The sequence below is a fragment of the Delphinapterus leucas genome, chromosome 15, assembly GCF_059928025.1.
Source record: "Delphinapterus leucas isolate spDelLeu-1000000601 "Yukka" chromosome 15, BTC_Dleu_Yukka2, whole genome shotgun sequence".
NCBI classification, from domain to species: Eukaryota; Metazoa; Chordata; class Mammalia; order Artiodactyla; family Monodontidae; genus Delphinapterus; species Delphinapterus leucas.
This window is the reverse complement of record NC_143143.1, coordinates 35952743-35977697: the sequence shown is the minus strand read 5'-3', so window position 1 is coordinate 35977697 and position 24955 is coordinate 35952743. Positions and strand designations below refer to the sequence as shown.

Here is a 24955-nt window from a genome sequence, read left to right as displayed (position 1 = left end):
AGATGTTATCTTGTTCACAGTTTGGTCACACAGTTTGTTCAGGTTACTGAAGGGAAAGCTAGGGAAGAGATCTGGTCATCTGTTAAATACTTGCTCATTGCTCTAAAGAACCAACTAGTTTGGCAAGGTATTGTGTAATTAAAAGATTTGAAAGGTGTGCTTGGGCCAGAGATGGGTAGAACATGGGGTGGGTGGAGGGGCAGTGCCTGGTTTAAAAGTTAGTTACAGGGACTTCCCTGGTGGGCCAGTGGTTAAGAATCCACCTTCCAACGCAGGGGGGCAGGGGGTTGGATCCCTAGTCAGGGGAATTAAGTTTCCACGTGGTGAGCAGTATGCCCCCCCAAAAAAAAAGTTAGTTACAATATAGCTTTGCTAAAGTGACAAGAAAAGGGGCTTCCTGCTGAGGGCGGTTTCCTGCAAAGAGCTGCTTACACACTCCCTAACCCCAAAAGCAGCTTCCAAGGATCCTTACAGGCCCTAAAGCCCGGTAAACTGGTTTAATCCTTACAACCAAGGCTAGGGCAGGGACATGGGGCTGTTTCCTGATACGGCGGCCGAAAGATCCAGAATTTAACACCTCCTCAAAACACCCGCCAGGAAGACCCATAATCATGAGTCAGACTCCCAAATCTGGCAGCCCAGGTCTCGCTGAGATGTGAATGTCTTGCCGCCCTGATGACCGAGACACATCATTCATTCACTCTCATTAGGCTGTGAGGCACCCTACGCTTGAAGTTAGTCCCCACAAGGCTGACATTCCCCACAAGGACGGGAGTCCCCTAGCCTGCATCAACATGGGGAACTCGGTTTGCCACACCCAAGATGGCGCCACCGCGCCGGGCGTCCCTCCCGCGCTCGGTCCCTGTCGGCCTCCCACTACCTCCGCCACTCCACCAACTGGCCCCGCCCCGCGCCACGGCGCCCAGTCCGCAGTCGGAGGCTCGGCCGTAGCGCCCCCTTTACGGATTACCTAAAATGGCGGCCATGGGGCGGGGCCGCCAGGCGCGGGGTACGCTGGGAACAGCGCGCGGGCTGCCGGGAACGGGGCGGAGCGCGGCCGCGCCGGCGCGTCGAGGGGGAGAGGCAGCCGCCGCGATGGTGAGCGGGCGCTGGGGGAGGGGCGCTTGGCCGGGGCCGGGGCCGGGGCCGGGGGCGGCAAGGGCGGTGGGCCGTGCGTGGGGGCCCGGGCTCCGCGCTCACCCCGGCCCGCCGCCCCCAGGACGTGTTCCTCATGATCCGGCGCCACAAGACCACCATCTTCACGGACGCCAAGGAGTCGAGCACTGTGTTCGAGCTAAAGCGCATCGTCGAGGGCATCCTCAAGCGGCCGCCGGACGAGCAGCGGCTGTACAAGGTGCGGTCCCGTCGGTTCCGGGCGGCCGGGAGCTGGGGGAGCGTGCTGCTCGGAACCGCCGCCCGAGCCTGGCCGTGGGCGCAAGGCGGCCCAGTCGTTGATGTAAACATCAGCGACCGGCTGCCGCGGGCCGGAACTCCGCCGCGTGGGGCCGTTGCTCGAACTCGGGGAGATGAAGCCCCGATAGCGGTCGCTACACCGGGGGTCTCCGTTCGGATGGCTTGAAAGTCGCGCGCCAGGCCCTATGCTGAGCGCCGAGGGCCAGCGTCACATCTGATCCCTACAGCGGTCCCACCCGCGACGTGCTGGCCCTTGATTTCCCTGCTCTGCGGTTAAGGAAACAGGCTCGGAGGTGGCCGCTTAACGAGGCCAAGGTTGTTGGCAGAGTCAGGATTTGAACCCCGATGCTCAATCGTGTGCAGGACTCTCACACGCCCCCCGCCCCAGACACGCCTTAATACAAAGAAACGGAGAAATGGAGGGTGTTGAGATGAGTCAGGTCCCACCAGTTCTTCACCCAACAACTGTTTATTACTCCCCAACTTACTGCTGTTCTAAAAGCCCCCGCCCCTTTCCCCCTTACAAACCAATTGCAATTATCCAGCAAGGATGTCGTGGGATTTGGGGTTTTCACTGGGGAGTCCTGTTCGTTGGCCCCTCATTTCAAGTTTCTGGCAGCATGAGGTCCCTCACCTAAGTTCCTTGATCTGATTCTGGGTGGAGACTGGGAAACTGATCTTTTGCTGCAGGCTGAGCCTTCACCCGCTTTGTCTCTAAAGGCCTTTTTTTCTTGTTACCTGCTGGGGCTTCTGTAATAAGGACCTTTCCTACTGCCTGAGCTTGTTTCACTTGCTGTGCTCTGTGCTTTCTGTAGGTCCTTTGCTCATTGAAGCCTCTGGCTGCCCTATGAGTTGGGAATTCCAATAACTCCCGTTTTACAGATAAGGAAACTTCACATCAAAAAGATCAACCACCTTGTGCAAGGTGGGAGAGCTGGGATTCAACCAGGTCTGCCTGTGGCCAGATGGGGTCACTGACACTTGAAATTAGATTCACCTGGAGTTGCAGGGGTGTAGATTGAAATTAGATTAGATTCACCTGGAGTTGCAGGGGTGTAGATTCCAGACCCCTACCCTACCCTGGGAGGTTCTGATTTGGAAAGTCTTGGGTGTAGTCCTGGAAACTGTTTGATATACTCTGGGGTGGTTCTGGGCCCTACTCCGGGCTGTTTCTTTTCCGTCTTCTGACTTTCAGTGTAGTTGCTGACCAGAGAAGTCTTTGGGACTTGCCCCTCCTGGGGCCTCTTCTGAGACCCTGCCTGCCTCTCTCCTCAGGACGACCAGCTTCTGGACGACGGAAAGACATTGGGCGAGTGTGGCTTCACCAGCCAGACAGCACGGCCTCAGGCCCCAGCCACTGTGGGGCTAGCCTTCAGGGCAGGTGAGAGGGACAGCGACAGGGTGGAAATGGCCAAAGAAAGGGGTGGTCAGGGAGCCTGCAGTTGTTCCTCCTGGACCATGTCTCCCAGTTCACCAAATGCAGGCAATATCGTATAATAGTGTGTTTGCTTCCCCATTAAAAACAATGAGAAGCACATGAGATACTTGTAGAAATTGAAGCCCATTTCTTGGAGGATTCAAAGATTCTTAGTCACAATACTAGCTTACATTTACAGAGAACTTACTGAGCACCTGGCCCTGTACTCTGCATTTTATTTCTGTTGTCCCATCTAATCCTCTTGATAGCCCTGAGGGGTAAGCACTGCCATCCCCATCTGGGAGACATGGACGCCGAGGCTTGCTGGCAGTCATGTGGGAGGCCACAGTTCAGCTGCCGGCTGCCAGGACCTTGTCTGAGCTGGGCACCATGCCAGCCAGTGTCTCCGTGGTACATCGCTTACTCCCCCAGCATCTCTGTACAGGCCAGAGTTGTATTGTGATCATTTTAGGGATGAGTAAACTAAGCCTGGGGAGGTTAGATCAGGTTCAGCCCTTTCTTGCCCCAGAGCCTGTACTCTCCTTAACCACATTCCACCGTGACCAAAGTTTAGAAACCTGAGGGGTGGGGGTGGTTTATGTTGCTCCTTTTGCCAAGAAAAAGATTTAAATTTTATCCTTTGTCGCTGGAAATTTAAACAGGGGTTATAGGGTGTTTTCACAGCTGTAGACAGACCCAGGGCTGTGTGAATGGCTGGGTAAATCTGGATGAAGTTACAGGGAGTTATTTTTCTAGCTTCTTGTAAGAAAATGTAGCAAGGGCTCAGGAGGGAGCATAGAGCCTTAGCTGCACTTCTCAGTTTCATAAGGATAAACTATGTGAGGCCTCAGCAGCTGTGTCTTCGGGCAGCTACTTCACGCCCCGCCCCTCCCAGACTGGAGTTTGTCTCCATAAAGGAGTATGACACTGGGACCAGCCTCACAGCAAAGCAATGTGAGCCCCCGTGCACCCCAGGCCCTGCAAGCGCTCAGGAAAAAGCAGTTTTACGGGCCTTTGTGTGGGTTCCCTCAACTCTCACAGTGACAGTGTGAGGCAGGTGAGGGGCTGGTGCAGACTTTGTACAGGGTGGGTACTATACAAGGCTGTTCTCTGAGGCAGGTAAGGGAGGGCTGAAAGCACATCTGTTCTTCCTAAGCCAGGGCCAGGCTGCATTCTTCCAGAAAAAGTATCTCTTCCTCTAATTTGAACAGAGGCACCCTATAGACTTGCAGCTACTCAACCATCTTGCAGGTGAAAAAAATCACAGCACAGTGAGGTGATTTTTTTCTCCCCATGACCCCCACTTATGGCATAGATTGTGGACCCTTGGTGGCATCACCTCAGGTGTGTCATTGCTGTTTTGATAGGGGCTGTGGTGTGGACTGTAGTCTGTCTGCTTCCACTTGCAAAAACGCACTTCTGGGTGGGTAGTTGTTTCCTTGTACAGAGACGGGTCTCTCCCCACCCCCCAAAGTGGTTTGCTTAGTTAGGGAGATATGATAGTGTCTGGTGTTAAATAGCATCTTCCAGACTTTATTTCCAAAGAATGGGGAGAGGTGATGAAGGCAAGAATTGTCACTCAGATTTGTGGCTTGGAAGATGAATTTGTTACTAAGCTGGGCCATGTCTTCACCTCAGCGCTGTTGACATTTGGGGCTGGATGATTCTGGGTGAGGTTGTCTTGTGCATTGCAGGATGTTTAGCATCTCTGGCTTTTACGAAAGATGGCCTCCCCCCACTAGAGGCCAGTTGCAGCCCCTCAACCCCCAAAGTTAAAACTTGTCAGACCTGATCGACTTCCCCTGGGGAGCCTAATTGGTTGAGATCCCTGAGCCAGGTGGAGAGAAGTTTCCCATGTAGAAGAAAAAGTTGTGTTCATTTGATCTGTGTAGTAACAGCAGGAATGACAGGGAAAATCTTCCTGGGGCTGCTGTTCTAGTAGGAAAGCAGCTGGTCAAGAGAAACAGGGCATTCGCACTAGCGATTAAGTGTTCCCAGTGTAATGCACAGGACATTGGGCATGTAGAGTGGGTGGTTGTACAGGGTGGTTGGGGAACGCTTCTCTGAAGAGGTGATTTTTTTTTTTTTTGGTCAAACATTTTTTTAAAAAAAATTTGTCTGTGTTGGGTCTTCGTTTCTGTGCAACGGCTTTCTCTAGTTGCGGCGAGCGGGGGCCACTCTTCATCGCGGTGTGTGGGCCTCTCACTGTCGTGGCCTTGAAGAGGTGATATTTTGATTGCCCCTGGATGCCTTTCTTAGGCAGCCAGCCATTCTAAGTGTCAAGCTAGGGAGTGGCAAATGCAGAGACTTTGAGGCAAGAAAGAGGTTGATGTGGGAACATGGGGACCACAAGGAGACATGTGCAGAGACATAATGACACGATGAGATTTTATTCAAAGTATGATGAGAAGCAAGAGAAGGGAACAAGGTGATGGGGCAGATTGTAGGTGGATGCAATCCCAGAGGCTGAGGGATGCAGAGGGTGAGGAAAAGGGCCCTAGCATGGCCAGGCTGGGGGAGGGGAGCAGGATCAGGTTGGTTCTGTAAGGGTGGGAGACTCACTTTGCAGTGGCCACCCCCTCTCCACCAGATGAGGCCTTTGAGGCCCTGCGCATCGAGCCCTTCTCCAGCCCACCCGAGCTGCCAGATGTGATGAAGCCACAGGACTCAGGAAGCAGCGCCAATGAACAAGCTGTGCAGTGAGAGGTCCCTCAACCGCCCTACCCCCCCAATAAAAGAGATTTGGGTGTCCACCTGGTTGCTGCTTCTTTCTACACACCTTCTCCTGACTCAGGCATCACCTCACTGGTGTGCCCCGCCTTGCCCCACCCTCAGCCTCTTCCAGGCCAGCCTGCTGCATCCCAAGCTCTCTGAGTCCAGCTGCCAACCCCCAGCCCAGCCTACCCCTCAAAAGGCCATAATGGGGAGAGGAACCCAGGGCCCCCAGGCCAGCCTTCTGCTCAGCCTGGGGATAAAAGGTTTAGAGGCTTTGTTTCTTCAGAGTGGCCAGCCCCCTCCTAGCATGAGCATGCTGGCTCCCATCTGGAACGAGCGTGTTGATTTGAGTGGGTTCTGTGGGGGATCCACAGCCTAGAGCCACCCCATAAGGCTCCTCCAAGGTATGCCCCTTGCAAGAGGGATGCAGCCACAGAATAAGGGCAGCTCCTCTCCTAACTCTCCCCACCCATAATAAACAATCTATAGACCCAATTCCTGCATTTCTCGTTTTTATTTGACAGAAAAAGTTGCTCTTGCTGTACAGATTTTAAAAAACCAAAATGCCTTTAAGAAACGTGAAGAAAAGTTGGGGGGGAGGGGGCCACAACCTCACTGGGAGGCCAAGAGGAGCCAACTAATCAACTGCCCCTTTTTTCCAGGTATACCTCACACAGGTCCGCAAGTACCAAACCATCATCCCCCCAAGAACTCGGGGCTAAAAGGGGGGCAGTGCCTCCCAGATCCTTTCTGAGTCAAGACCTGGGAGTCCCCACTGTATCCTCCCCTCCCGCAACTCCCATTCTCATTCCCACCCACCCCAAACCCCCCAAAACATGTGAACCAGGAAAAACTCACAGAGATTAACATTTCACAGAACAAAGAAAAAAAAAAAGAGGGAGGGAAAGAAGGGAGCCCTCCCCCCAGGATGCTGCCAGGGTTGGGGGGGAGGACAGACAAAGACCTCCTCCCACGGCTCTGTTGGGGAGAAAGGGGGCACGTCCTGTGGCTCCAGAACTTGGGGTATGGTGGAATTCCCCAAAAAAGATTCACGGAGACCTGAAATGGAAGAGAATAATCAATGCAGAGGCCCCAGCCAGCCCTGGAGCTCTCAGAAGTGAGCCCAGCCCTAGAGTGTGACAAAGACACATACCTGGAGGAACGGTGCCGCACAGAGCGGGGGCTGGGCGTTTCCCTCCTGCGCTTGTGGCCCGGGGAGTGGCTGTCCCCACGCTGGCTTCTCCGGGAACCCCGTTCACTGCTGCTACAATGAAGGACAGACATGAGACCACACACAGGACACCACCAACCCTTGGTACCTTGGAGCCTTAGAACTTATTTTGCAGAAATCAGTGGCAGCCAGACTGAGCTACTGGCAGGACAGCACACACTGGCAACCCTACCTCTGCTGGTCCCGCGGTGAGGGCTGGGGTGAGGGGCGGCGGCGCTCCGCAGGCGAGTAGCTGAGGGACCGGGAGTCCCGGAGGGAGTCTATTGGCTTCCGGGGGCTGCGGGACCTGGGGATCAGAGTAGGTCCCCATAGTGCCACACTCTTTCAAACCCACAAGCCAGCACTCAGGACCACCCCCACCCCACCCCAGGTCCTGACCACCAAACCTCATACCACGCAGGGCCAACCTCAGACCCACCTTCATCCGCTCACTCACCCATCCGCCCGCACACCATCCACCGAGTACCCCAACAGGCGGGGCACGGGGTGCAGCGGGGGAGGCAAAGATAAAGACAGTCCCTGCCCTTGGAGGGGCTCAGTCTGATGGTGAAGGAAGGCCAAGGGAGGCTCGCTTGGCCCAACGTGTGGGAAGCAGCCCCGCAGGACCGATGTACATGGGGTCTGGGGACCCAGGGGAGGGAGACATGGGGCAGGGCAGGGAAGGGGCAGGGTAGTCTTCTTGAAGGTGCTGTTTGAGCGGAGTCTTGCAGAACGAGGAGTTCACCAGGCGGACAAGGGAATTCCAGGCAGGAGGAACAGCATGTCCAAAGGCATGGGGTTCTCCTTAGACTGCAAGGCGCTGCTGAGTGTGGCTGGAGCACAGGGCATGTGTGGGGGCGGGCAGGAGAGGAGAACACAGGGCAGGCAAGGCCAGTTGGTGAAGAGCCTCACACGCCATTCCCGCAGAGGTGGGGCTTTATCCTGCAGGCCACAGGGCGTCCCGGAAGGATTTGTGAAGGGAGTAACCAGATGTGCGTTTTAGAAAGATCCCTCTGGCTACGTGTGGAAGAGAATGGCGTGGAGGCAGGGAGACAGGGAAGAGGCTGTGGATAGAGTCGGGAGAAGATGACGGTGGCCAGACCCTGGCAGTAGCAACGGGGAGACTTAAAAGCTAGAATCCCTGGAACCTGGGACCAGGCTGCATGTCAGGGGCAGGGAGAGGAAGGAGCCTAGGACTCCCCAATTCTGGCTTGAGCACCCACTTGGATGACAGCCCTCTGCCAGAACAGGGCACAACAGAGTAAGCAGGGAGAGGAGAGCCCCACTCCTACTGTACAAGCAGACACCACAGTCCAGCAGGGATCTCACAACCCAGGGTCACACCCCACCCCTTCCTTCTCAAGCAAGGCAGCACTCACCTCCGCTCGCCAGGGGGTGGCTTCTTGGGGCTTGCAGGTTTGGGCAAGGCCTGAGGGCCAGGCTTAGCAGGGGAGGGGGAGGAAGAAGTAGAGGAAGAAGAGGAAGACGAAGAAGAGGAAGAGGAGGAGGAGGAGGAGGAAGAGGAGGAAGAAGAGGACGATGAAGAGGAGGAGCTGCTGCTGGAACTGGAGCTGCTAGAACGCCTCTTCCGCTTGGCTGGGGTCGGTTCCTGAGGACGGCCCTCTCGAACAGCCTCCTTTGGGGCTGGGGCAGGGCTGGGGACCCTGTGGGAGAAGAGGGCGTCACAAGGAGACAAGCTGCCCCAGCCCCAACCCTACCTTCCTTGGCCTGGAGGAACGGCAGTGGGGGAGGGGTGCCTGAGAAAGGCCCGGAGCTCTCCAAACCGAGAGCCAGTGAGTGCATTCTCTGGAGAGCAGTGGCCCCAACTGACCCAACCTCTGCTAACACAAGCAACAGGCTGGGGCCCGCAGCAAAAGGGATCAAGGTTAAACCTCAAGAATGTCCCTGATGGAGGAATAAGGTCCCTGGGCTCAGGTGTGGAAGCCAGGCTGGGTGGTCTCCGTCCTCTCCGTCCTCAGAGAGGAGAGCCACAGCATGGGGAGGCCTCTGTGTGTGTGGGTTGGCTGGGGGAGGGGCCGTCCTGCCTGGAGGCAGGGAGAGGGATAGGATGACCTCTGAAGATCCTTCCAGCCCAGGGAGTTCCTCTTGAGGTCTAACTGCCATCCCTCCTGCTGTAAAATTAAGTCCATTTCCTCTAGTTCTGTCCTCTGTAGAGACGGAAAACTTATCATTATCCTCTAGAGAATTAACCTTCGGAGACTTTTACCTGTCCCATTCCTCCCCCCCCGTTAACCCCCACCCCGGCATTCTCTTCTACCCCCAGCTTAAGGATCATGGTCCCCATACCTCCTCAGAGAGCCAAGAACCTCTGGATAGGGCTTCTCCCTCCCCACCCCCACCAACCATCCCCAAAACCTTCCCCGTAGAAGAGTTCTAAAAGTCCTCTCACCTCTTCAGTACTACCTCAGGTTGAGTGGGAAGGCTAGAGCCCTCCGAGTCGCTAGAACTGGAGCCAGAGGAGGAGGACGACGACGACGATGACGACGACGATGAAGAGGAGGAGCTAGAGGAGGACGAGGAGGACGAACTCCGCCGCTCCTTTGCTGGCTGCAGGGCAGCCAAAGCAGAAGGCTGCTGGGCCTCCATAGAGGCAGTTGGTTCCCCACCCTCTGGGTGGAACACCCCAGGGACGGGGCCAGAGAGCATGCCATCGTGGTCACCAGCAGAGGATGTGGTCTTTGCCACCGTTCCAGAGGAAAGGGACTGAGACCCTGCTACAGGGGTGGTCTGGGCAAGCAAAGGTCGGGACTGGTCAGAAAAAGCAGATGGCACAGGGGACCTAGGCCGATCCTGAGCTGGAGGAAGAACTGACTGTGAGGAAGCCTGTACCATTCTAGAGGCAGGAGAGGGAGCCCGCTCAGATGTCATTCTAGACTGGCTTGGGGCAGATGGTGGGGTTCTGGAGCCTGGGCCTCCTGGTGGGGTTCTGGACCTGGCTCGGTCAAGGAGTGGTGGTGAGGTTCTGCCACTAACGCGCTCATAGGCAGAGAGGGGCACCCTAGGGCTGGTGAGGTTTGCACCAGACAAGGCTGGAGCCATTCTAGCACTAGTGAGATTTGCAGGGGCCAAGGCTGGAGGGGTTCTTGAGCTGGCAATATTCACAGGAGCTGTGGCATGTGTAGATCTAGGACCCACCAGGTTTGCAGGGGCTGGAGCCTGCGGTGTTCTGGAGCTAGACGGATAGTTTGCAGCAGTCGGGGCTGTGCCAGAACCCGTGAGACTCAAAGCTGCCAAAGCAGCTGGGGTTCTGGCTCCTGCCAGGTTCACAGCTGGCGCTGTGGGGGTACGAGGGTCAGCAAGGTTCACGGCCGAAGGTGCCACTGCTGTTCTGGGGCTGGCCAAGTTCATGGCTGCTGCTGCAGCTGGCGTTCTTGAGTCAGCCAGGTTTACTGCGGTTGGGATGGCAGGTGCCCTGGCGCTGGCCAGGTTCATGGCTGCTGCAGAGGCTGCAGGAATCCTGCTGGCAAGGCTGGCAGCTGGGGCTGTTCTGAGACTCATGAGAGGCACTGGAGCTGGAACCTGGGACATTCTTGCAGCAAGGCCAGCTGCAGACATGGACGGAGGAGGCCGAGCGGTGCCAAGACTGATAGCCGTCAGGGCAAGTGCAATTCTAGACTGAGCATGGTTTTCTGGCACAGACGTTCTCGGGTGGTCAGGAATTCGGGGACCTGGACCATCCATCATGGAACCACCAGCTTGCTGCAGGACAGACATGGGTGTTCTAGAGCTGCCAAGGGGCTCAAGCATTCCAGGTGATCTACAGCGGTCAAGAGGAGTTGGTGACATGCTAGGACGACTGAAGCAGCTCATTCTGGAGCTATTGAGCGCTACTGGAGGTGTCCGAGAACCAGAATGATTTCTTGTTGCTGGAGGAGTAGCAGAACGTGAACGATCAGAACTGCTTCCAGACGCAGAACGCCTGCGGATAGCTGGAGGAGATCTTGTTAAGGACCGTTTGCCCCGAGTTGTTCGTGGAGTACGGGACCTAGAACGGCGGCGAATAGCAAGTGGTGAGCGACTTCGAGAACGCTTGCGTGCTAACAATGGGGTTCGAGACCTAGAGCGGCGCCGAAGAGCTAGAGGAGTTCGGGACCTAGATCGGCGGCGTGTCACTGGAGAGGTTCGAGAGCGAGACCTCCTTCGAGTTACCGGAGACGTGCGAGATCTTGACCTCCTTCGGGTGACCGGGGATGTTCTGGATCTTGATCTTCTGCGAGTGATAGGGGAAGTTCTGCTTCGAGATCGCCTTCTGGTTACTGGTGGGGTCCTAGATCTGGACCTTCTCCGAGTCACTGGTGGAGTCCTAGAACGGGAGCGTCGGCGAGTCGGTGTTCTGGACCTTGAACGACGGCGGGTTACTGGTGGTGTTCTGGACCTAGATCGCCTTCGACTCACTGGGGAAGCTCTTGATCGAGATCTTCGTCTGGTCACCGATGTCCTGGACCTTGATCGCCTCCGGCTGACTGGTGAAGTTCGAGACCTGGACCTCCGTCGGCTAACCAGGGGTGTTCTGGACCTGGATCGCCGGTGAGTGGCTGGAGAGGCCCGAGACCTGGAGCGTTTCCACGGGGCTGGTGATGTGCGTGAGCGGGAACGCTTCCGACTGGTTGGGGGTGTCCGAGAGCGGCCTCTTCGGCGTCTAGAGGAGGTTCTGGAACTCTCCTGCCGGGCAGGAGACCTTGAATGGTAACCGGAGCCTCCCCTGCGACGCCGAGTAACCCGAGACCTTGACCGGCTCCGCTGTCTTCTCCGAGAGGTTGACTGAGAAGATCCAGACCTATCTCGACGACGGGTTGTTCTGGTTTTCTCCCTCCTTGAGCGGGAACGGGACCTCTGCAGCCCACGAGGCTTTGGTGAAGGAGAACGGCCTCTCCTTGAAGTTGTCTTAGTGCGTGGAGATGAAGCTGAACGCCGCCGGCGTGAGGATCTTGACTTTTCGGCTGGCTCTGGGGAAGACACTGAGGGACTTCTTCGGCGTCTTGGGGGAGTTCTAGAGCGGGTCTCTGGTGAGGATGATGCAGAACGGCTTCTACGGGAGAGCCTGGCCTTCCTAGTCAGCTCAGGAGATGATCGAGAGCTGCGACGGCGAGGGGGAGTACGAGACTTGGTCTTGGGCTCTGGTGATGACCTAGAACTTCTTCTAGTAGTTCTGGATTTGGGTGGGTGTTCTGGAGAGGACTCAGAACTGCTGCTTCCTTCAGGCGAAGGGCCTCTGCCTTTGCTTGATGAACCTGATCTGCTTCGTCTTGGAAGGACCCGAGGGACAGGAGCCTTGGGTTCAGGAGAGGAATCAGAACCACTCTGTGCCCTGGGTACTGCTCTTGGCTTATCTTTAACTTCAGGGGATGAGCCAGACCTACTACGCCGAGGAGAAGGCCGGGATTTGCTGTCGACCTCTGGAGATGATCCAGAGTGACTCCTTTGTCTAAGTGGCATTCGTGTCTTAGCTTTAGAATCTGGAGAAGAGTCTGACTCACTTCTCTCCTGAGGCGATGAACTGGGTTTCCCATCAAGTTCTTGAGAAGATCCAGACCGACGTCTCTGCCCAAGAGGAGTACTAGTCACAGTCTTCTGTTCAACTGATGACTCTGACCCACTTCTTTCTCTCTGGGGGGTAAGACACTTATTGTTGAGCTCCGGGGATGATGGAGAATGACTCCTTGGCCTAGGAGTCTGAGGCAAAGCTTTTGCTTCTGGAGAGGAATCACATTCACTCCTTCCCCTGGATGGTGTTCTAGGTATATCTTTCATTCCGGGAGACGACCCAGATAGGCTGTGCCTTGAGGGAGTCCCAGACCCATCTCTAAGTCCTGGGGAAGACCCAGACCTGCTTCTCCTTGAGGGGGTTCTGGGTAAACCATCCTTCATTTCAGAAGATGCAGAACTACTTCTTTCCCTTGAGGGTGTTCTAGGTATAGCATCAAGTACTGGCGAAGAGACACTCTGATTTGAAGACATTCCTGCTTTTTCTACCACATCTGGGGATAACTCAGAACTGCTGTGTCTAGAGGACCTTGTTGATTGTTCTTTCACATCTAGAGATGGATCTGTCTCCAGATGATTAGGAAAAGGTCCATTCAAATCTTTAATCTCAGGAGAAAATCCAGTATTCATTTCTGCAAGAGGGCCAGAGTTTCTAAATTCTAAAGGTGATCCAAAGCTATTCTCTCTGGGAGGAGAGTCAGACAGTTCTTTATGTTCTGGAGAAAAGTGTGGCCCGCTCCAAGCTGAGGCCACTGCAGGGACTTCTTCCAAAGAAGCCTGTGACTGGCTTTGGTCAAGAGTCAAAGACATGGCAGATCTTTCTTCTATTTCAGGAGATGATTCAAAGTTACTTCCAGCCATTTCTTTAAGTTCTGGAGACAAATGGGGCAGGACCTGGTTTAAGGATTCTTCAGATTTCTCTACCACCTCCATTAATTCCTCATCTTGGCTTGGCTTAGTTAATGCACTACTTCGGTCTTTTGTATCTGGAGATGACTCAACACCACCTCTTTCCCTTGATGGAGTTCTAGGGGTGTCTCTGAGTACTGGTGAGGACTCAGGCCTATCCTGCACAGAAGGAGGACTCAATTTGTCTCTTGGTCTTGGAGATGATGCAGTAACATCCTCCTGAAGGAGTAAGCTCGTTTTTTCTTTTGATTCAGAAGGCTCCAATCTACTCTGCCCCAGAAGAGATTTAGAGTCCACTGCAGGATATAGGGAAGAGTCAGACTGGGACCCGCTCTGCTCAGAAGACATTCCAGATTTCAGCCTAGGACCTTCTGACAATTCACTTCTATCTTGTCTTGTTGGAGATCTGGGTGCCAGCTCAGTGATTGGAGATGAGGACCTGGATTGGCCACCCTTAGGAGGTGTCTGACATTTGGTCTGCAGATATGGAGATTCAGAATGACTCTGCCTCATTTCTGGACTTGAAGTACCAGATGTGGAGTCTGGTGAAGTTGGAGATTGTCCTTTCTGTTGCAGAGCTGAGGGTGGTGTGCATGACTTTACTCCTGGACAGAGGGAGAAAGATCCAGAGCAACTCTGTGCTGATGTATCTTTAGACTTCTCTTGGGAACATGGTGACTTTGATCCAGGAAGATTATGCCCTGGTGGAGTTTGGGGCTTTGCTTTGGGGCACGGCGAAGTAGACCCTGAGTGACTCTGTCTTGGTGGTGTTCCAGGTTTCACTTTGGTATCTGGAGAGGAGGATCTAGAATGGCTGTGTCTTTGCAACGATCTAGATTCTGTCTTGGAGCATGGAGACTCTGATCTGCTTTGCCTTGAAGGTGTTTTAGATGTCACTCTACTAGGACTTGGAGAAGAGAAGCCAGAATGGCTTTGGATTGGTGACGTTACTGCTTTCATTTTGGGTTGTGGAGATGATGACCCAGATCGGCTCCGTCTTGGAGGTGTGCTAGATTTCACTCTAGAAGGAGAAGACCCAGAGCAGCTATGTCTCGAAGGGGTCCTAGACTTCACCTCAGGGTCAGGTGATGATTCAGAACGGCTCTGCCTTTGTGGTGTTGCAGATTGTTCATTTACCTGGGGACTTGTTACAGACTCTTGCCTTGGTGTTCCAGATTTCACGTTAGGTTGAGGAGATGAACTGGAATGACTTTGTCTTGATGGCGTTTTAGATTTCTGATTAGGAGGCGGAGAAGAACCAGAGCGACTTCGCCTTAGTGGTGTTCTAGATTTAGCTTTAGGTTGGGATGATCCGGAGCGACTGCGCCTTGGTGGTGTCTGAGACTTTTGTTTAGGGCATGGAGAGGACCCTGAAAGGCTTCGCCTCAAAGACAAGCGGGATTTTACTTTGGACCTTGGTGAAGAGAGAGACCTGCTCCGCCTCGAAGAAACTCGAGATTTCTTCATTTCTGGGCTTGAGTTGGACCTGCTCCTTCTCTGTGATGCTCTGGATTTGTTCTTCCGCTCTGATGATGAGCCAGACCTGCCCCTTCTTTGTGGTGTTCTAGAGTGAGATCTTCCCCGTCTAACTAGACTTCTACTACGGGATCTTCCTCGTCTTGCTGGTGTCCTAGACTGAGATCTCCCTCTCCTGGTTGGTGTTCTAGAGCGTGACCGGCCACTTCGTCTAGCTGGGGTTCTGGAGCGCGACCGCCCACGCCTGGCTGGGGTTCTGGAGCGTGACCGCCCACGCCTGGCTGGGGTCCTAGAGCGTGACCTGCCACTTCTCCTGGCTAGCGATCTACTACGAGACCTCCGTCGTACTGGTGATCGGGTCCTAGATCTGCGCCTAGCAGGTGTTCTAGACCGAGACCTGCCCCTCCGGGCTGGTGTTCTAGACCGAGACCTGCGCCTAGTGGGTGTTCTAGATCGTGACCTCCGCCTGGCAGGTGTCCTAGACCGAGATCTGCCCCTCCGGGCGGGTGTTCTAGAACGAGATCTGCCCCTAGTTGCAGGGGATCTAGAGTGTGACCTGCCTCGTCTTGCTGACCTAGACCTGCCTCTTCTCTGTGTATTTCTGCTCCTGGACCAGCCTGGTCGCTGAGGAGACCTAGAGCGGCCACGTCGCTGGGGGCTCCTAGATCGTCCCCACCTCTGTGCAGACCGGGACCTACGCCACTGAGGTGACCGGGACCGAGAATGACCTCTCTTGGTAGGGGTTCGAGACCGAGACCGCCCCCTCTTAGTGGTAGGACTACGGGACCTCCCCACTCTATGAGAAGGAGTATGAGAATGTGACTTATCCCGTTTTGTTCGGCCATGTGAGCGACTCTTGGATGCAGGAGAAGAAGAAATATCTCGGCGGGACCCAGGAGCTGGTGTAGGTTTAGGACTTTCAGGGGAAGAGCTGGCATGCCGAGAAACTTTGGTAGGTTGAGGGGAGGGCGGGCCGCTCTCTGAAGAAGATTGGGGAGGTTTCTCAGGAGACTTAGGTGGTGAATGGCCCTGGGCTGGAGAAGCCTCAGAAGGGGGGTTCACTGGCTCCTGACTTAAGGGGGTTGTTGCAAGGGGTTGTGGGGAGCCGCCATATTGCTCAGCAAGGAGCAGAGTGGGAGCAGGTAGTTCTGGCCCTGTGCTGCTCCTTTCCGGAGAGGGGCTAGGTTGAACTGCAGATTTCTAAGAGTGGAAAAAAGAGTAAGGATACGGATATGTAAGCACCAAAACTTCCTATCACCTGTAAGATCCCAACACCCTTTCCTATGAAACTTTTCCTCTATGCACCCCATTATACCAACTGGTCCTTTTCCTCACCACAGGCAGTCACATTCATTCAATAACAAGAGATCACATAATATAAAACACAGTGAGAAACGTACGAAAACAGAATCTACAATCTCGAGTCTTCTATCCAGAGAAAAAACATAATGCAAACTAATGTACTATATTTCACAACAGACAACCATTACAAAATGCTGAGTGCAAAAAAGAAGGTATTTTTAAATGGAAAGATAAAGCAGTTTCCCAAAATGACTGACTTCACCCTTAAAAAATAACTATGTTAAAATAAAAGAAAAAAAAAACAAAGATTTGAATACGTGACTTATGTGAATAAGAAAGACCAGAATGAAGTACAGGGAAATACAGAAAGAGACCAAGTTATAAAAGCTTTAAATATTAAAGTCAAGAGCAATACGAAGTAAATTAAGTTTCTGAGATGATCCAACTTGCAGTTTGGAAAACCAACTCTGGGTAACATGGAAAACAGACAGGAGAGCTACAAATATAGCAAAAAGCAATTAAAATTATACTGTGATTGTTGAAGTAAGAAAACATGATTAGAACTTGAATTTCTTTTTTTTTTTTTCTTTGCGGTACACAGGCCTCTCACTGTTGTGGCCTCTCCTGTTGCGGAGCACAGGCTCCGGACACGCAGGCTCAACGGCCATGGCTCATGAGCCTAGCCGCTCCGCAGCATGTGGGATCTTCCCGGACCGGGGCATGAACCCGTGTCCCTTGCATCGGCAGGTGGACTCTCAACTACTGCGCCACCAGGGAAGCCCTAGAGCTTGAATTTTAATAGCAAGTATAAAAGAACAGGTACTGAATAGATCTTTCCAAAGTTGTGTTTTCAGACTGCAAGCAGCAACCCAGTGGGTTGAAAAGTTTTAATGAGCCACAACCAGCATTTAATGAAACTGATACTAGACACACTATAAGTAGTAAAGTTAGGTGTAGTTCAAAAAATTTTTTTTGTTCCAGTTCTATCAACTTATAAGTACAAAGAAGACAATGATGTAAAACTTACTAACACCCAGTAAAGTTTGAAAGCCACAATTCTAAAGGATTTGCAAATGAAAAAGAGAACTTTATGAATAACTCAGAGGAATGCAAAAAACAAAACCGGACCTTACTTCTCCCTTAACTTCACACACCTATCCTGAATCCACAGCCCTTGCAAACCAAAGAATATCCATTAACTCAGGAACATACCTCCTTCTTGTCTTTATCTTTGTCTTCATAAGGGCTGCTAGGCTGCTTTGTAGAAGGCTCCGGGCTACTAGGCTGCCCTATGTTGGTGATACCTGGTTCCCTGGATGGTACATCTCCCTCCCCTCGACGCCCCGAAGCAGGGGAAGGACTTCGCCCAGTCAAGGTAGTAGTATGGGTTTTAGCTGCAGCACTTCGAGACCTGAGGGAGGTAATTGAGGATGGGAAAAGAGGAAGAAAATCAGTTCAGGGGAGAACAGAAAACCCCCTCCCCAGCTCCCATCCACCTTTCTTCAATATAACCCTCTTCCAAAGAACCTTCTCTTACTCACAGGATTCAAGTAACTCATATTGAAATTCAAGTCCAGTTCACTTTGCTCCTTCTCTTCTCAACATCAGTCCCCAAAAATGTTCTCCCTCTACCCCTTTATATTTACCTCCCCCAAACCTCCCAAAACCCTCCACCCAGTCCATTCCCTACCCGCTTCATTCACAACTCACCTCTGAGCCCACCTCCTTCAGGAAGCCTTCCCCGATTAAGGAAGCCAGGGTAAGGATTCCTTCCTCCCCCAGACACCACGAACAAACCACCACCCTCCCTATTCTGGCAATCCATATATATCAGAACAAAACAAAAAATCACAAACAAAAGAAAACAAAAAACAAAAAACAAAAAAAAAAAGAGAAGGGGAAATGTATATGTCTGTCCATCCTGTTGCTTTAGCCTGTCAGCTCCTAGAGGGCAGGGACCGTGTCTTCCGAATGGTCTGTGCAGCGCCTAGCACACCGTGGGCGCTCAATAAATATTAAATTGATTAACCCACAAGTCCCTCTCCCTCCCTTCCTCCTGGACCACCCCTTACCGACTGCGGGAAGTATCTGAAGAGGAAGCAGAGTCTGCAGAAGTTGAACGGTGCACCCGTCGGCTCTTGGGGGCTGGTGTTGTACTTCGAGACCTGAAGGAAGACCACCACCACAGCTCAGGGTGCTGTCACACCTGCACTGGGTTCCCCTTATCCACCCTTCAACCTTTTACCAGTCAGGGACGTGATTTGATTCTGCCCTATCCCCAGGTGGCACTCATCTACTCACTAAGCAAATTCCCCTCTAATTCACTCACCGCTTCCGTTTCTTGTCCTTAGATTTACGTTTGCTCTTTGGAGTAGGAGACCTGAGAAATAAGGCAAAATTATTTAAAATAAAAATTATTTTTAAAGAAAGAAATAAAATGAAAAGTAAAATGGAAAGAACTGAGTTACTGACAGTAGGAGATCAAGGAACTGAGCTTTACCCCAAGAAAAAAAAAACCCCAAAGAGCCAGCAAGGCCATCAAGCAATGGCTCACCGCTCCATGTGCCACTATGTTCCCTATGCCACAAAGAGCTCTTACCTATGCTTCCTTTTCTTGGATTCAGATTCTGACCTATTGGTAAAAAATAAGTAAAATTATTATTTTTTACTTAGGCCTGGACTCACCAAACCTCTCCAATTATTCCCACCTCATACCTGTGCTTCTTCTTCTTAGAGCTCTTCTTCCTCTCTCGTCGAGGAGAGCTGCTCTCTGACCTGCTAAATGTGGGTTCAGAAACAGGTCATTCAGCCTGCCTCCTTCCCTGGTCCACCCACTTATAATCCATCCCCAAAAAGGCTTCTAAAGCACAGAACAACTCCAATAGCACCAATGTGCCGACCTAAGCCCAGAACTTATTTACTCTCCAAGAGGCGTAGGTACCTCCCTATTATATAGCAACAAACCCCAAAATGGAAAGAACAACATAACTCCAAAATGCTGCTGATCAGTTCTGCAGAGGTACAGAATCAACCCTTCCCCACTGAAGCAGCACACATTATTTCTTCTACCAGCTGAGACCTGAATGGTAACTCCCTCTTCCCTGACTTTTCTGACAACTCTCTCCTACTTCCTAAAAATAAGAATACTCTCTTTCCAGAGAGAGAGAAAAAACATGACAGGTTTGGTCCTCTGGCTACTAGAATAGCTTTCCAACTAACTTACCGTCCTCTATCTTTCTTCTTTTTCTTCTTCTTTTGCTTTGGGGTTGGTGAGCGAGAACTGCTAGACTCCCGGACAAGGCTGAGGAAAGATGAAAAACGGCAGAGATGGGTGCTAAGACAAACTTTCTTAGACATTTCAACTTCAGAAAAACAGAATCTCAAGAATTTGAAAAGACATAGTCCACACAAAAAATGGAGCACAGTGCTTAGAATTAGGAAGAGAAACTGACACTGGCTTCTTGGTCTTGTGTACCTGTAAGGTTTGGGTGGCTCAGGAACTGGTTGTTTAGCTTCTCGAGCACGACGCTGAGGATCAAAAGAGCTGCCATCCACATAGGAATCACTGATGCCAAAGGCAGCTCGGAGTCGCTCGTTCTTCTTCTCATTCAATTCTGCCAACTGGTGAGTCTCCGTTACCCTAGAGAAGAAAATGTCAAAGGTCTAAAGGAGATAGAGAACAAAATGCAGAGTCATATTCACACAAACAGCCATGAGAAAATGAAGACAAGAGCAGGGAGAAAGTCCAAACTAAACAGAGAGAACAGCAAAAGCAGAATAGAGTCCAGAGAAAATCGAGAGAGGGAAACACTCACGCTGGCCTCTGCCCTGGGGTCTCCTCCTTGCCCCCAGGGTTCACATCCTTCTCCAGCAACATGAGTCGAAAGGTCGCCACTTTTTCCTGAATTTGCTGTTCCTCGTACCTGGAGAACAAAAGCCTTCAGGGTTAGAGGTTGACTAGACACTCTCCCCAGTCCCAGGTTTACAGTTCCCTCGTTCCCAGCAGGATCCCTTCCCTTTCCATGCACACATACAATTTTTCACTCACTGTCACCCAAAGGGCCCTTCTATTAAATCCTGCTCTTTTCCTGTCATCTTTCTTCCCTCCACTGACTACACCCTCTAGAACAGTGGATTTTAAACATGCTACACTCCAGGGGCCAAGAGAGGAAAGTTAAGCAGGCAGAGTTCCAGGTGTTCCTCCCCAAATCCAATCAACAAGAACAAGTCTTTCATTTCCTGGGATTCCAAAGGAACATGCATTATATGAAACGGGCGCCACTGCTGAAGTTTGAAAACCACTGCTCTAAAAGGTTTTCTGCCTTAATAGGTTCCTTTTCCAAAATCTCAATTCCCTATCCAACCCATGATCCCTTTTATCCGGGTATTATTCCAATTCCTGTTTTCCTGCCTTTGCTACTGTCCAAGGCCTCAATCCTTAAATCCATTTACCTTCCTTTTCTCCACCAATGACAACACATATCAGCTTACCTAGCTAGCTCTTGTCTCTTCCCTGGTCTGCTTCCCCACCTCTCCCTTAAAGCACATATTTGCTTCTCAATGGCCCCCCTCTTTCCCCATGTGCCTCCATCTAAATATCTCATAAAAGGCTCCCTTTTATATCCCAGACACAGGTTCCTCATCTCTCACTTTGAACTGTCCCTTAACTCCTTTCAATCCGCTAGCTCCTTTACCTCCTCCCCTCCTACAAGTCCTCTCCAGGCCTCTTTCAACCAGCCCTAAGCTCCCTACATCCCACCTAACTCCCCCAGCTCTGCACTCACTCAGTGCTTGGCTCTCCCCCAGCCCTCCCTCACCCCTGCTCTTCCATCATCTCCTCCAGCTCGAGGCATCGCAGCTCCACGCGCCGCTTGCGCTCGTGGTCCAGGATGTCAGGATTAGGCCGCTTCACCAGGGCAGCCTCCAGGCGCCGCAGTTCCTCCTCTCCCTTGTAGTCAGGCCGCTCACCGCGGCGGCCCCGCACCAGGGACAGGTTGCGCTGGACGTAGCCGTTGGTGCCGCTGCCCCGGGGCGTCGGCAGCCCGATCCCGTTGTACATGGCCCCGTGCCCGGGGTGGGGCACCACCGCTCCTGAAGGGGAGCGGGGAGACACGGGTCAGGCCCCTGGCCCCAAACTAGCCACTTACCACCACCCAAATCCCTGCTCTTCTTCAACCCTACTTCAACATGTCTCTCCACACTAAACCTCCTTTAGCTGCATAATCCTCCTGGTCTCCTAAAAAAACCTGTTCTTCATCCTTCCAGCACTGCTTTCTTTCCACCAAATCACAGCCCAGCTCTTACAGCCTTTCCCCACAATGTCCAAGAGCCACTCTTGTTTTCACCTAGCTTTCCTGTTTCCACCCAAAACAAAGATCCCATTTCTCCCAAATTTCTCCACACACTCTCTTTATTCTCCTTTAGCCCCAATATACACAACTGGTATCTTCACCAACTACTCTAATTCCTAACCCTGGCAACTGACTGAGGCCTCCGAACAGGGCACAACAAACACCAAACGAAGATCTGTGGCACCCAAAGGCCTGCAGTCCAAGTCTAGACTCTTCAAGAACTGACCTAAGCATTTCAGGCTCCCCTGAAGGTAGCCAGAAATTATGAATACAATCCAACTGAACAGCCCCTAGATATCCAAAACGTGGCCCAGGCTAAAGGCCAGCATGCACATCAGAAACACATGAACTTTGGATATGTAATCCTCTTATACTTCACCTCTTAAGTAGGGGCCATTTCCAATCAACTATCCTGACTAATAATATATTCCTTCAATTTCCTTCCCAATAGGATTTCTCACATGGTTTGTGGCTCACGGAACTCTCACTAGCTCCTGTAAAATATTACATTTTCAACTCAATGCTCTAAATACACCAAACAAGCCTCCTCTGTTCCAACTGTCCCCATACCTTCTCTACATTCCTTCCCCTACACTTACAAAACCCCCACTCTTCATACCTCACTTTCATTAATGTCAAACTGTCAACTTTCCCTAACAGTCCCGTTATCTCATTTCCTAGTTTTTCTCTTCCAGGCCGTCCTTAACCCTCTCATTATCACGTGCCTCCTACCAGGTTCTATCCCTCTCAATCTGTCCCAACCCCAGCATGACTCTGAAGAGCCCTCTAACCCTAGTTTTACTGATTAGATTTCTTGGCTACGTACACTCTATTCCTTTCTCCAGCTACATGTACTCTGTTTTTTTCTCCAACTCATCCTGTCCGAGATAGTTCACATGGGGAAATGTGTGAGGGAAAATGATCCCAGGAAAGAACCCAAGGAACAAAGTGGAGAGATTAGTGAAAGTAAAGGGGAAAAACATAGAACTGGATAAAAGAAAAGGCTTCATTTTAAAAATTCTGAAAGAAACATCATACAAATACCTGGAAGAATGTACTAAAGCCCCCCCCCCCCCACCATACAGGGAGATGCTGAATGAAAGGGAGCTAGGACAACTCTAGAACAGTTTGGAGCCCCTTACCCCCCAACTCTAAGGCTGGGTCCCTGCCCAATCCCAGCTGCAGACTCTAGAGATCTGAAAGCAAAACAAAACGAAACAACAATACTGGGTTAAAGGAGTGACAAATGATGCTAAATCTATGAAAGGCAAATGGAACTGTGCAAAGAAATGAAAAATTTCTTTACAGCACAAGAAATCTTCCAACCCTCACTTTTATTTTCTTAAATTTTCTCCTCCCTATTCTAAAGCTAGGCCTTCTTTGGCTCTCTATACCCTATCCAGTTTCTGCTTCCCTTGCAGAACGCTTCTGACCTGCAATCAATTCTTCAGCTTAACCATTCACCCACACTTCCATACCACCTCACACAATAATCCTCCCACTCCCTGGAAAAGGATAACCAGCAGCTGCTAAGCAAAGGATATTAAATCACAACAGACTGGAGAACTTTTACGGAATGAGCCAAAAAAGAAGGAAAAAAAAAAAACCCAAACAAACAGAAATACCACAGCATCTAAGACAGTGCTCAAAACACTAAAAGGATGGATGGACCAAAAAGTGTATTAACAACACAAACACCAATCACCAAAACCTAAGTAAGGACACTTAAACTGGGGTCCAGGACTGTGGGTATGCAAAAATCACCCAAGCTAAAAGCTGACAGTAAAAGCTGCAAAAAAAAAAAAAAAAAAAAGACAAAAAGGAGTTTTTTCTGTTGGAAAATTATCACGATGCCCAACTAACCAGGCAGAAGGGGATCTTGAAATTCAGTATGGTAGTCAAGAAAAAAAACGCACCAAAAAGGGAGGAGAGTGTGCAAGAAAATGGACAAAAGTAATAAGCACAACAAGCTCAGCACTGGGGCACTGTAGTAGCTGAGGAGACACTATAAAACGCCAGAAGCTAAAATACTAGCTCAGGTAGAGACCTAGACTCACACTCAAGAAAAAACACAACTCTTCAATTTTTGACCCAGAAGATATCTTAGAAAAGCGTCCGAGTGAAAACCAAGGCCTAGAAAATTGTGTGCCAAATAATGACAAAGTCCAGCGTTTTCTCCTCAAGGAAGGGCTGGCAGCCTCCTCCCCAGCCGTAACACAACTTTGGGGGAGATGACGAAAAAGTGCAAGAAAGAAAGGAGCATGTGATCTGCCTTTACATACCTAAACCAAATACGTAAATTTTTTTAAAAACGTTTAGAATCCTTCTCTTCCTAATACCTCATGACAGACAGTAATGAATCCAAACTGCCTAACTCTCCCGGACATCTAGTTCAAGGCCTTCTCTGCACTGGCTGAGCGGCCAAGGCCTATTTTCAGCCTTGAGAAATAAGGGAGGGGGCTGCGCGGCGCCCCATAGTATGGGAGGCTCCGGGCCCGACCCCAGGCCCCCGGGAGGGACGGGTAGGCCGGACGCCGGAGAAGCGCGGGAGAAAGGAGCCGGCAGCGGGCCCCGGACGCCGCAGCCCCCTCCTCGCCGAGAAAATGTCGGCAAAGACAGCTGCAGGAGAGCCTCCTCGCCGCACGCGTCGGGGAGGCGAGAAGCCGAGTCGCGCGCTCCCCCCTCGAGAGCGCGCGCGAGCCCGAGTGCAGTCGGCGGCGCGCGCCGTTGCCATGGGGGAGGGAAGAATAAAAGCCCGCGCGCGACAAGAACCGCGAGAAGGGGGGAGGGGAGGCAGACCAGCAAGGACGTCCGCGCGCGAGCTAGGAGCGGCGAGCGCGCGTGCGCGCGGCGGCCTGAGCCGTTCTCCGCGCGCTTTGGCCTTGCGCCGGGGCCGCCGCCCCTCCCCCACCCGGCTCGCGCGCTCTCTCACCCGCCGCCGCCGCCTCCGCCCGCCGCCTCCGAGGGGGAGAGGTGCTGCCGCTGCCGCTGCCGCTGCTCGAGGTCCTGAGTCCCTCGGGGCCTGGAGCCGCCGCCTTGCCTCGCCGGCCCGCCCGCCTCAGCCAACACCGCCGACTCCTCGCTTCCTCCGGGGCCGCAGCGGACTCCGACTGCGCCACTCGCACCCCGCCTGGGCCGCGCTGCACGTCAGCACGACCAATTATGTGCGTCAGCACGCAGCTGCGCGCGTCGCAGGGCCTGCCGGGAACCGTAGTACGCCCCGCGGCCTTGTGCGCAGGCGCCGAAACCGCACCGGGAAGTGTAGTTTCATAAGGCCCGAAGGAGGTTCAACTCTTTCGTCGAAGAACTACGATTCCCGTCAGCCAGTTGCGAGGAAGGTCTGGGGGTCAGACCGGAGCAAACAACGCATTCCAGAGACTTTCCACTAGGGGGCGGGAGGACACAGGGCCTAGCGACGCTAGCGCTCTCCTCGGCCTCCCGCCTTCGACCCAGGTCATCCTGGGAGTTGTAGTTCTAGCGTGGCATGGAACCCGTACGTAGCTTCGCCCTCCCTGCCCCCACACGACCGCCATTTTGTCTCCCCGTGTTGGGAGGCGATGAGCCCGAGCCCACTGATACAGCTGTTTGCAAGTGATCGCAGGCTTCCTGGGGCGAGCTCGGGGCCGCGCCGCACCCGTCCTTCTGCACCCAGGAGAA

At 52.5% G+C, this 24955-nt stretch overlaps 4 protein-coding genes across 4 annotated transcripts; 2 read left to right on the top strand and 2 right to left on the bottom strand.

Moving 5' to 3' along the window:
- Window positions 1–994: 994 nt before the first annotated feature.
- ELOB (elongin B) lies at window positions 995–5583 on the top strand. The gene is made up of 4 exons (XM_022594610.3): window positions 995–1098; window positions 1220–1354; window positions 2689–2794; window positions 5421–5583. The coding sequence occupies exons 1-4, from the start codon at window positions 1096–1098 to the stop codon at window positions 5531–5533; spliced, it is 357 nt and encodes a 118-aa protein (XP_022450318.1). The 5' UTR covers window positions 995–1095; the 3' UTR covers window positions 5534–5583.
- A 457-nt stretch (window positions 5584–6040) lies between these two features.
- LOC149747427 (serine/arginine repetitive matrix protein 2-like) lies at window positions 6041–9277 on the bottom strand. Its single transcript, XM_030763618.2, has 6 exons — window positions 9166–9277; window positions 8829–8923; window positions 8135–8419; window positions 6949–7062; window positions 6699–6809; window positions 6041–6604 (listed from the first exon to the last, which is right to left on the bottom strand). The coding sequence occupies exons 2-6, from the start codon at window positions 8903–8905 to the stop codon at window positions 6595–6597; spliced, it is 597 nt and encodes a 198-aa protein (XP_030619478.1). The 5' UTR covers window positions 8906–8923; window positions 9166–9277; the 3' UTR covers window positions 6041–6594.
- Window positions 9226–16253, top strand: LOC149747426 (uncharacterized). Its single transcript, XM_089896344.1, is given in 1 exon segment — window positions 9226–16253. A coding segment is annotated over 1 exon segment (849 nt). The 5' UTR covers window positions 9226–10458; the 3' UTR covers window positions 11308–16253.
- Window positions 16254–17249: 996 nt separating this feature from the next.
- On the bottom strand, window positions 17250–24450 carry SRRM2 (serine/arginine repetitive matrix 2). The gene is made up of 11 exons (XM_089896343.1): window positions 24231–24450; window positions 20765–21038; window positions 19763–19870; window positions 19423–19587; window positions 19171–19248; window positions 18663–18725; window positions 18547–18579; window positions 18277–18327; window positions 18020–18112; window positions 17658–17934; window positions 17250–17358 (listed from the first exon to the last, which is right to left on the bottom strand). Exons 2-10 carry the CDS (start codon window positions 21004–21006, stop codon window positions 17892–17894), a joined length of 876 nt encoding a protein of 291 aa, XP_089752469.1. The 5' UTR covers window positions 21007–21038; window positions 24231–24450; the 3' UTR covers window positions 17250–17358; window positions 17658–17891.
- Window positions 24451–24955: the final 505 nt, after the last annotated feature.